The following is a 12,191-nucleotide window of genomic DNA, read 5'->3' as shown; positions in this document are numbered from 1 at the left end:
GAGCACCCACACACTTCACAGTTGTAAAATGGCTTTATGTTCCGATATGTAAAATAAAACGTCCATGCTATATAACAAAACACTTGAAGTTCCACATCCCCTGTTAGCTACCGTGTCTTCTAATAAAGTTTAATCTGTAGTGTGTGTGTGTTTATATATATATATATATATTTATATTTATATATTTATTTATTTATTTATATGTTTTTCTAAACCATTCTTAGTTTTTAACATCAAATGTGTAATAAAATTTAAATAGATGTCTTTCCAAATACCCCCTCCGACGTTTCACTTTATTACGTTTATTCCTTTGTAAAAAAGCAAAGCTTGAATTTGACATGTGGCCTGCATTCGTGAGATAGATAGATATTTATTTATTTACTTACTTATTTATATAATATATAAATAACTATTCAGCATGCAAAGAGTTTAGTGATTTCCCACATTTGATTAAAGAGTTCACACCAGCCCCATGGATGGTCTGGTGACGTTCAATGCTAAAAAGCTGGGCTGACGACTATGAGATACACCTCACTGGAGAAGAATTCTCCTTGCTCCTCGAGCACCCTGGCTGAATCTACTGGAAGAAATGGATGTTTTCTCAATTCTCATTTTTATTTCTGTTGGGCTTTCTTGTTCCAGAGACAAGAAATTTCTGGGAGCAGAACAGGTTCTGGAGTGCCTGGCAGCAGCTCCAATACAGTCTCCTGGGGACGTTGCCAGGTAAGTGTGTTTCATAATTGCAGGGCAGGCGTGGGATACAGATGGTGCCTGAGAGACGGAGTCTCACACAATAGAGAGAGTGAGAGCTTGTATGTCGGGGACCAAGAGGGAAGGGCTATGTACGTTATAAGAAAACCTGAATGATGACAGAGATGCTATTGGTTGCATTTTCCCTCCTCTTGAAGGAAAAAAAAAATTCTTTTTTTAATACCCATCAGATGACACGTAGCACATGACTCTCTCTGAAAGTCAGCCCTCAGAGCTCCAGGGATCAATTTCCAGGCCACTCACTGAGCAGGCAGCTCCACTCTCAGAGCACGCTTTGCTTAGCTGAGTCCACCTCTCAGGTAGTCTCATGGAATCTCCGGAAGCCAAGAGTGGCCTCCAGCTCCCAAAACAAGGTTTTCTGCTCCTCTTGCAAACAGAAGGCCAGGAACTCTAAGATGCACATAGAGCCTCCCACCCCAGTGAGAGACTCTTCCCCCAACTTTCCCAGTAGGAGAGACCTCACCACCTGGCCCCTGAGTAAATCAAATATTATATTATAAAAATCTCTAAATAACTCACATGAACTCTCCACTCCCATCCCACCCACGAGCATGTCGAGAGATGTCAGATACCAATGGACCTGGGTCCTACAGCCAAAATCACTACTTAGATAATTGTTTGTTTCCTTGTCATGGCCTCAGTTGCACGTCAGAAGACAGAAGCTTTCCAAACACACGCACATACACACACACACACACATGCACACACCCCACCCTTTAAAATACCTTCCTGTGTTTCTTGGTGGTGCGGGCCACCCACAGAGGTTAATACTGGGTTAACATGGTCCTGGGGCTGTCCAGGAGACATGGGAGTCATCCATCAGTCCAGTTCTCCACAGTCCCCATTCCTGAATGATACTGTAAGGAAGCTTCCCGGGACAAGGAGAAGCTTTGCGAGTAGAGGAACTCGTTGGCAGCATTCAGGTGTGGAGAGGGCGGCTTCCTCTCACACACTGCGGGGAGGCCACGCTCCCTCGAGAAGGAGGTGGTGGGCCCCCGCTCTCGGACCTGAGACTGTGAGAGCTGATTGTAGACACTGAAGTGGGTGTTTCCCGGTGGCTGGGCGCTTTGAGCAGAGAGAGTAGGCAGCCGAGGCATCATAGTGGTGGCGGTGAAGTGCGTGGGGAAGGACTGGTAAGGCACAGTCTCCATTGTCTGAACGCTGTAGCTCGTGTACGGCGAGACTGACGTCCACATGTTACAGCTCAGTGGGGGCGGGGGCAAGTCGTCCACCCCAGACACCCCGGCAATCTCGGGCCCTGAACCTGAGTACATACAGGCTTCTCTTGGGGTCACCTCATTGCAGTAGGAGGGGCTCAGCATCTGCTGGTCGTAGGGAGGGGGAGAACGGAAATAGTGCTCCTCTCCCACTGCAGAGGGAGCTTCCAGGTAGGGTCGCTTGCAGGGTAAGTCCAGGTGGCGCACACTGTCTGCTGGAAGACAAAGACACCTTCAGGGAGAGCCATTGCCACCAGCCCAGGGACAGAGCACTCCTGCCTGGTTCCAGGACAGCCTACCTTTGTCATTCAGGGCCACCCTTGCCCCATGTTGCCATGACATTCCCAAAACCATTTTAATCAGCCACAGCTTTCACAAGGTAGCAGCAGCCAAGAAATGGTAAAATTATGGACCTTGTTCACAGGCCACTGGAGACACTACATGACAGGACACTGAGTGATGTGTTTAGCCAGGAGGCATACAGCTTTGATCCTTTGCCACCCTGACTCTTGGGGACGGTAAGAGGCCTTAATGTGTGCTGGCATTCTTAGGCGAGGCCCACCCTAGCCAAGGAAAGTGGAGACAATTGCCAGGCCAAAGTGGGCCCAGAGGCCACATCTGTCTGAATTAGCCCGAAAATGAAAACCACAGTGCTTCTGCCTCAATCCTCAGCTCCCAGGAAGGCTTTCGCAAGCCAAAGCTACTTGCAGCCACGTTCCTGTTGCTTTCAGAAGAGGAAGTAAACCCTGTATATGTCCAAAGAAGTCCCATCAAGTTGTTATTATACAGATTTCCAACATAATGGTGTTCATAAAATTAAAACATGGAGCTGTTAGTAAGTGTAAGATGACTTGTACATTTCAGCCCAAAGTGATACTCTGTTTGGGAAAAGATAACCTCAGCTGCCCCAAACCATGTATGTGTGTCTCTCTCAACCTCCTCAATCGTGAAGGCACACCCTCCCCCTGAGATCCAGGATGGCCCACGCCCCAAGATGTGGGCAGCAGCCCACTCACCAAACTTAAGAACACATGCCCCGTGGCTTACATTTGCCTCCCTCCCTCCTGTTTTCTTTGAGGATTCATTCTGGTAGCTGTGGGTACACAGGGCAGGTGGCCTGGAGGAGCGGGCCCAGCCTGAAGGCCTGCGCTCACCTCTCCCCTGTGCCCCGTGTGGAGGCACCTTCCTCCACGAGGAGTACTTGCCTCTCTCACCACACTCTCTCATTCATCCCTCACTCATCCCTCCTCTCTGTCTCCTCTCCAAATTCCTCCTTTCTCTTAAGAGCACTACACTCTTGAATTGGGAAAGTGGCCCAGTCGCTCTAGGTCAGGAGTGAGCCAACTTATTCTGTAAAGGACCAGAGAGTAAATACTTCAGGCTTTGTGGGCTATATGGTATCTGTTGCACCTATAGCAGGTCCTTCGATAACGTTGTTTCATTCGATATCATTTCATTATAACGTTGATGAGGAAAAAAATTGATGCCTGGCTGAGGGAACTGTCTGCGGAGAGTTTGCACATTCTCCCCATGTCTGCGTGGGTTTTCTCTGAGTTCTCCAGTTTCCTCCCTCATCCCAAAGATGTGCACCGTAGGGGAACTGGCGTGTCTAACTGCCCAGGTCTGAGTGAGTGTGGGGTGTGTGTGAGTGTGCCCAGTGGTGGGAGGGCGTCCTGTCCTGGGTGGGTTCCCACCTTGTGCCCTGAGATGCAGGGATAGGCTCTAGCCACCTCGACCTTGAACTAGAATAAGTGGATTGGATAAGAATTATCTTACTTGTTTTTATTTGTCTTTCGTAAATATACGTATAGCTCACATATTTTACATGTTTAATATCAAAGTGTTTGGAGTCTTCATTTAGAAGTTCAGTGAGGTTTTTGTGATGAGAAATATGCTGTAGGAACCTAACTCTTGTTTATGTCAATTAGCCTCCATTGGTTTCATTACACATAGCTTTGCTTGAAGTCACAGAACCTATCAATGATGTTCAGGGAGGACTTACTGTACTCTACTCTGCTGTCGGCACATGAAAGCAGCCATAGACAATAGGTAAATACATATGTATGGCTGTGTTCCAAGAAAACTTTATTTATAGGTACTAAAATTTGAATTTCATATAATGTTCACATATCATGTAATAATCTTCTTTTCATTTTTTCACCTATTAAAAAAATGTAAAAACCATTCTGTATGGCTCACAGGCTAAAACGAAAACAGGCAGCAGGCCCAATGTGGTCCAGGGGCCACAGTTTGCCAACCTCTGGTCTCAGTAATTAGTTCTGGTATAGGGTGTACCAGTTCTCGGTAGGACTGGGATAGGGGATACTCCGAGCTCTGCCTTGCTGGTCCCTAGTAACTAGGCCGAGAGAACATTCTGGATTGCAAGCAAAAGTCCCCAAACTCATTCCCAAGGGAATTTCAGTGACCCTGGAAAGTCTTCTGGTGTCAAAACACTAATCAGCCCTACTCTATAGATGGAGAACCTGGTGCCAGAGCACAGCTGTTCTGCTTCTCAGCTCAGGGCTCCTCTCCTTCACCAAGAAGCCAGCACAGACAGTTCTGCTGCCTGCTGCCCTGGCCCCGACCCACATCCACCATAGCTCATTGCCACTCTCAGGAAGCCTTTGCAGATCCTGGTGTGATGAGGTGGAGAGCCTGTCATCATAACTCTCGGTTATCCTTATTTTAGGATTGAGGTTGCTTTGATAAATGACAGCCCAATCCAAAAATCTCTGCAGTGTGACACTCAGCCTCCTCCCACACTTCGAGGCAGAGCTCAGCTGATTGTCTGTTGTGTGTCACCCATGAAGTTTCTCAAAGCAGTGGTTGCAAGGTAAGACCTGGAACTGGGGTGGGTGCCAATGTCTGGGGACACCGAGGCTACACACTGTCTGTGAGAATGCTGAAGCCTGAATGAAAAGCAAGAACCAACACCCCTGCACTGAGCTACTGAGCTGGCCCCGGTCACTAACCCTTCAGGCTTTCTCTCCCAGGCCACACAAGTAACCAGGGGTGTGTGTGTGTGTGTGTGTGTGTGTGTGTGTGTGTGTGTGTGAATCATTTTGTGGGGAGTGTTTGTGAGGAGAGCTTCACCCCTGTTGTCCCTCCTCTGACCATCTAGGGCTTCTAGACCAGGAGAGAGCTACCTCGTCTTTTCAGGCAGTGATAGAAGAGGCTTGAATCCCTCTGGGCTGGGAAGGTGTTGAGGGGAAGGTCCTGTGGCTCAGCCGCAGCAAACTGCATGTGAGCCCCATTCTCATACTGGTAATGCTGGAGTGCTTGGTGGGCGCCATGCAAGGGGCTGACGTCGGGCTTGGCCGAGAGCTGGGTGGAGACTAGCCTCTGCCTCATGATGCTTTTGGAGATCACAGGATATTCTTTGCTGGAGCGGTGGGGAGGATAGTCAGAGGGAGACGGGAAAAGAGTGAAGATATTTTGAGGTTACTGAGTCCACGTGCCTAAGCCCACTCTGTCCATCCCACCCCCGGCCAGAGTAGCCCCACCTCTGTAGCCGGGCCACACGCAAGTCACTGTCGTCACTGCCCCGGAATCCCTTGGCGAAAGGGTTGTTCTCGATTTTCAGCTGTGTGATCTGTCAAGAGAGGACATACTGTAGAGTCGCTGGGGGAGAGGACTGGGCTGGCCTCTGGCCCTCCGCCCCCACCCCAGGCACATTAACAACTCATGGCAGGGTCTGGGGACACGCAGGGTCTGGGGGAGTTGCACACGCAGCCCGAGGCCCCTGCCAGGAGTCGGGCTGGGTCCTGCTTGGCCTCACCATTCACATCTGGCTGGTCACTGGTTCTTATCCATTCTACTTGCTGCAGACCCTCCAATTTTGTCTCCTGCTCTCACTGTGCTCAGTTCCTCATTCTTCTCCCCTGGGTGCCTGTAACAGCTCCCTGTCCATGCCACCCCTGTCCAGTACAGCTGCCACATCAGATTCTAAGTGAGTATTCTAAATGCAAATCCAACTCTGTCACTCTTCCGCCTGACATCTGCCCCGGCCTGTGGCCCTTCCTCACTGACCCCCATCCACTTCAACAGTTCCAATGTGCACAGTGCAGAAAGCACCCTGAAAAGGGTAGCAGGGGCAAAGCAGACAGGCAGGGATCCAAAGGCAGTTTGGTTGGGCTGGGAAGGGGAGTAGTGGGGTGGGAAGCAGCCAGGACACCCCTCTGACCACAGCCTCCAGATGGTTCAGTCTCCCTGCTCCCACATAACTGACAGTACTCCAGGGCTCCTCTCCCCATTCCATCCCCCTCTATCTGCAGGCCCAGAATCCAACCTTTGAATCCCACCAGGGAGAGGAAGAGTGTAGACAAAAGGGCCTAACACTCAAGCCACAGGGCCAGTTCTACTCGCCCCATTTTTACAGTCACCAACTTTGTCCAGTCCCCAAAACAGAGACCGTGATTACTCTGCGCCAGAGATTTAGGAGGTTGGTCTCCTTTCCTGCTTATGATGAAATGTCTCTTTGCTCTGAGGGACACCGCAGGTTCTGGGGTCCCTGCACTGGGCCTGCCTCACTGCCTGCTGCCTCTGAAGCTTCACTTCCTGGCTATGGTGTCAGTGGCAGGGGCTGCAGGGACTGCAGCTGTACCTTGTGATTCTGGTAGGAGGTCACAGAGATGAAGGAGGTCTCCGGGAACACGTGGGTGCAGAAGGCTGTGTTTTTGGAGCCAAAAGCATTGTTCTCATCAGCCTTCACGATGTGTAGCCGTGGCTGGTACTTGTGCATGGAGTTGAGAATGATCTGGAAGAGAAGGGTCTCATTCTGAGTTCTAGATCCACACCTTCTGGTCCTTGGCCCTGGGCTGGCTTTCATCTCCTAAAAGCCCAGGCTCCAGGGCCTGAGCCCAGAAAGGTCCTAAAATTCCCCTGGGCCCCAAACTCAGCCCCGATAGTCCCTTCTTAGCCTCTTTGCTCCAGCTATAACACCAGGTCCCAGGATCTCCCTGATATCAGATTGTTTCACAGTGGTAATGGAGAACTTAACAGTTTAAAGACCCCCAGGTGAACTCTGCACAGTGTAGCCGGTGGAATTCTGAGTTGTAGGCGGAGGTCCAGAGCACCACTGACTCATTGTCTGACCTCAGGCAAGTCACTGAACATCTCTGAGCCTCAGTTTTCATATTTGCAAAATGGGATCATAATACATAACTTATCTCCCTCAGGATTCCCCCTCCAGACTGACTCGTCCCCTTGCTTCTCCTTCTCCTCCCCTGCCTCTTCTCCCCATTCACATACATCCTCCCCACCACTTACCTGCCACTGGCCTTCCCTAGAAATGCCCGCTGTGGGCACTGAGCCCTCTCCTCTCACATTTGTAAGCATAAAAAAGCCGCTTCATAGCCCAGGAGTTTGTGGAATGGGGGAGGAAGGGAAGCTCAAGAAAACGTTCCATTCTTTGTCATTCAGGCACTCATTTATTCCCATGCTTCTCAACATTCAGAGGCCTGCGGCAGGTATGCGAGGAGACCTAGATGCCTCCCTCCCTGAGACCTGCCTGAGGCAGCTCTCAGCCTGAACGGAAGCTCCATCACCGCCTAACGTTCCAGGTACCAGGTAGGAGAGAAGCAAAGTTCCTAAAATAATGCCAGAGAAGGCCAGAGGCCGGGGCACCCAGGGGCCCTTGAGGATGCCTGGGGCTGGGGAGGTGGGTTACCCTGATGGGCAAAACTTATGAAGCAGCCCAGGAGGCGTGGCCCTGGGGCCCCTAGAGTAACACACAGCAGTTGCTGCTCCAAACCTGCTTCATTTGGCTTCGCCCCACAGTAGCGGCTGCATCATGTGCCATTAAAATGTATTTTTTTATCGTTGACATTTGCCAGACTCCCTCCCCATTGGAGGCAGGACCAGGAATTTGGGGCATTTTATCAGCACTGCTGCCTTTGTTAACCCTTTGGCTCCTGCCCTGGCTGGGCTACACTCACCTTCAGGTCCGGTCCCCTCTGAGCGCCTTTCCTTTCTCTCCTTCTGGGAGTGCCCCTTCCTTGGGCTGGCCCTGCTGGCTCCCAGGGACCAGGCCTGGTGCTGAAGCTACTGAAAGATTTAACCCTTGCATGACCAGAATGCCAAGAGAAGGGCCAGAGCCAGGCTCTTCCATGCCAAGCCTGGGCAGAAACCTTAGAAAACACCATTCTTATCACACCCTGGGGCCAGGGAGAGCTCAGAGCACAGGTTCAGCTGTGGAAGTGGGTGGGCCAAGAGCTAGGCTGTGGGCTCTGGCCTTCTTAGGCTCCTGGGTTTGGCTGGGTAGCACCATCCAGCAGGAACTAGCTTTTCTGCCTTCTGCACTGGCACTACCCCTTAGCCCTCAGTGACAAGCCTCTGGACTCTCTTGGGGCAAGTACAGAGCTTCCCACACCCCAAACCAGGTCCTGCAGCTGGGGACCCATTGTCCAACTGGGGGCCCACCAGACAGAAAACTGAGCAGGACACAGGTCCTGCAGTGGTGGGGGTGTGGGGTGGTCCCTCAATGGACTTCCCTTTCTAGGAGGCTGGGAAGTGTTCCCTAGGAAAAGGAGCTAGGTCTTGGGAAACACCTCCCAGTCCCTTTAGGTGACTCTGTCACCCTGCACTATTCCCCCAAACTCCAGGAGAAAAAAGAAAAAACCTAAGTTCCCAGAATACCCAGCAACTGAATACCTGGGAAGTAGCCTAGATGCCTCCAGGAATCTCCAGATTCCTACCTCTACACCTTTGCACATGTAGTTCCCTCTGCTATTTGTATCTTCCTTTCCCATTCTCTCTCACCTCCTAGGCCTATCACCTGAAGGCCCAACTCTTCTAGGAAGCCTTCCTATATTACCAGGACCTGCTCTGAACTCCCAGTTCTGAAACTTCCCACGCATGGTCTACTTAGCTGTGGTGTGGCTTCCTAGTGACTTCCTATGTCTTCTTGTCCCTTCAGTTAAACTATAAGCTCCTCAAGAAGAGGGGCCATGTGTTTTATTCCTTTTGTATCTCCAGGCTCCTTTACCCCAAAACAAGAACAAGTAAGTGCAAGGATGGGTTGCAGGAGTGGGAAGACTTGGGCTGTGACCACAAACACTGTCTCCTCCTCTCTTCTCTCCTTTCTTACTAGAGACAGGATAACCTCTAAGACATTTTCCATATCAAAAATAGTGATCAAACATGTGCATAGACAGTCTTTTTGTGAACACTCACCTGCTCCAGCCCCCAGCATGCAGGCCCAGCCCCTGGTCACTCTGGTTCTCCTAGGGTGGGGGCTCAAGGGAGAACACAGACAATGGGCCCACAGAACCCTCAGCAGATGCCCCAGGCGCCTCACAGTGAGGCTGTGCTCTCCCTCAGGACACCTTAGGACCAACAGCGGCACCCACCCTGCTCCTCCGCCACCATTCACAGGCTGTAATAGTCCAGCCAGAGCCCTGGGCATCATCACCTCCCCTTCTCCTCACTGTCACCCAGCTCCAGGTCCAGTCAGTGACCAAGTCCTGTGACTCAGTCTGTAAAACAAAAGCCTCTCCGTTCCCACTGTGCAGCCCTGGTTCAGACCTCGCTGTCTCTCGCTGGGTTTGAGGACAGCCTCACCTGCTTCTCCATCTCACCTGCTACACATCCGATTAGGTCACTCCCCTGCTTCGAACCTTATGGCTCCTCCAGGAAGAGCATACATTGCTTGAGAGCAGGGCCCTTTGTATTTCCTCCTCTTGCCTCCCACGTCCCCCACCACCACCACTCCTGCCAGCATTTAGGGCTCAATAAATGTCTTATATTCATAATGCCACCTTTGATGGTTCCCTCTTGCCCCTTGGGATAAAGGCCAAACTCTTTCTTCCATAAGACAAAGTCCTTGATTGTCAAACACACCTTCTAGGGAAGGGAACCAGACAGCTTGGCAGGGAAACCTGGGAAGAAAGAAACTGCCAGACTGGCAGGGGTAGGTAGGAGCCACGAGAGGCATACAGTCCCAGACACAGAGAAGTGAAGAAGGGCCCAGAAGCTTCTATGGATATCTGCTCACAGCTGCAAGCCTTGAGCAAGCTCTTCCCCTCCAGTCATTAGGTCCCGTCTGTAAAGTGAAGCCTCCATCTGGAAGAAAGTCCCACCCGTTGAACCAACACAAATAGAAATTGGAGCCTCAGTCCCATCAGCCTGTGAGACTATGAAACCAACTCAGTGACTCACACACCTGGCTTTACTCGGAAGTTCCTCAGGCGTCACATTAAACTACTTTGCCAGAGTCTCACATTTATATTTGTTGCAGAGGATATTGGGCCAAATGGGCCAGCCACGTCAACAAACCCCACTACATGACTGGTCTCGTCATCATCATCGTTTTATAGAAATGGGATTCATTATATTCTGGCTACAACTCAGAAGCCTGTTCTATTTTAACAATTGCGATAGCGCCAAACATCCATCTCCTCAAGAGATCACCATAGTGTGCTCGGCCAGTGAGGCCCAGATTCATCTCCATTAGAAACACAGAGCATTCGGGCAAGGGGAGGCAGACTATAGAGATGATTCTAGTCCAACCTCCCAGTTTTACAGACGAGGAAGAGTGGGCCTGCAGTGGGAATGTGACCTGCCCAAGGACACACAGCTGGTTGGCGACAGAATCCCGAGAAGGTTCCAGATAGCCTTCGAGAGAGTACACGCTGCCCTCAACAACAAGCTCAGTAATTGCAGTGGACCCTTGAACAACACGCTTTGAACTGTGCAGATCTACTTATCCATGGATTTTTTTTTTCAATTGACCCATGCGATTCAAACTATATTGTTCAAGGGTCAACTCTTGAGGTTGGGAATCACTTCCAGAACAATGACCCAGGGGCCCAGAAACGTTCTTGTCTTCGCTCACAGCCACAGCAGTAACAGCCGTTTACTGAGCATATCCTATGTGCCAGGCCCTGTGCTGAGCATTCCACACACTTTCTATAATTAATCTTTACAACATCCCTGTAAAATAGGCATTGTTATTAGCCCCATTTTAATCGACAAGGGACTGAGGCTCAGAGAGGTGAAGGCATTTGCCCGACCTCAGGCAGCTGATGGGAGGCAGAGTCAGAACTGCTACTAATTTCCAAGCCTGAGCTCATACCCATACCTGGATGGTAAGGGCTGGGCTTGATCTGAAGTTGTGTGGGGCATCTGTATCTCCCAAAGCCACCAGCAAGGACTTGGCACGTGGTCAGGGCTCAGCATACAGGAGAAAAAGAGGGAAAGAGGGCGATCAATGGCTCTGGGTCCCCACTGGCAAGTTAACAGCATACGCTTTAGGGAGACACCAGTCCCTGGTGGAGGAAGTGCCTTCTCTGTCTAAATATCACCCCCTTCGGCGAGTCCACTCATTCACGCACTGCTTCTCAGCAACCGCTATTCTGCCAGATGCGGTACCAAGCACTGGGGCATCGTGGGGATTAAAAACCTCATGGTTTCCTATCTAGTGGTGGGGAAGTCACACAGTAATCCAAAATGGAGCCAAAATAAGTGGTGAGAAAATGTAGTGAAAGAAAGACTGTATTTATAACAGTAACAAACAAGATGAAATACCAAACAAGAAATGTGTGGGACCTTAGGGAGAAAACTTGAATACACTTTGGGAGGACAAAAAGCAGACATCCACAAAGAGAAAGGCTTTGCTGTCAATCTCCCTAAGTAAATTGATCATTTATAGTGATTCTAATAAAAACGCAGGGAAGGGGAGTGGGGGGGAGGACAAAGGGAGTCAAGTATATGGTGACAGGAGGAGACTAGACTTGCGGTGGTGAGCACAAAGTGGAACAGACAGATGGTGTATTATAAAGTCATACCTCTGAAATTTACATAATGTCATTAACCAATGTTACCCCAATCAACTTCATTAAAATAAAAATAAGTTTATTTCTCAACGCTGCAAGCTTATTCTAAAGTTCATATGAAAAAATATACAAGTCCAGCCAAGAAAACTGAAGAAGAGCTATGGGGAGACCAGCCCTGCCAGGCACTAAAACCTATTGTAAAGTCTCTGCAGTTAAGGCGCTGGCACATGAACAGACACAAATTCGATTGGGGATTTAGTATACAGAAATAAGGTCTCCTAAACCAGGGAGGAAAAATGACTAGTCAATTTACTGGTGTTGGGACAACTGGCTAGCTTTCTAGAAAAAGAAATAAAAAAGTTGGATTCACACCTCATATCAAATGCCAGAATAAATTCTAAAAGAATCAATGGCTTAGATGTAAAAATAA

The 12,191-nt window shown here is 49.8% G+C and overlaps 1 protein-coding gene across 1 annotated transcript in view; it reads right to left on the bottom strand.

Moving 5' to 3' along the window:
* Positions 1–353: 353 nt before the first annotated feature.
* TBX4 (T-box transcription factor 4) overlaps positions 354–12,191 on the bottom strand; it is a 30,259-nt gene continuing 18,421 nt past the window's right edge. Inside the window, exons 7-10 of the mRNA XM_081027993.1 lie at positions 6,592–6,744; positions 5,492–5,580; positions 5,135–5,370; positions 354–2,203 (exon numbers count right to left, since the gene is read on the bottom strand). Coding sequence (XP_080884119.1) covers positions 1,584–2,203; positions 5,135–5,370; positions 5,492–5,580; positions 6,592–6,744 — 1,098 coding nt within the window. The 3' untranslated portion in view covers positions 354–1,583. The remainder of the gene's footprint in view (positions 2,204–5,134; positions 5,371–5,491; positions 5,581–6,591; positions 6,745–12,191) is intronic.

This window comes from Rhinolophus hipposideros (assembly GCF_964194185.1).
Source record: "Rhinolophus hipposideros genome assembly, chromosome: 20".
In the NCBI taxonomy this organism is placed as follows: domain Eukaryota; kingdom Metazoa; phylum Chordata; class Mammalia; order Chiroptera; family Rhinolophidae; genus Rhinolophus; species Rhinolophus hipposideros.
Note: the sequence above shows the minus strand (reverse complement) of the source record. Positions and strands in the feature narration are given on the sequence as shown.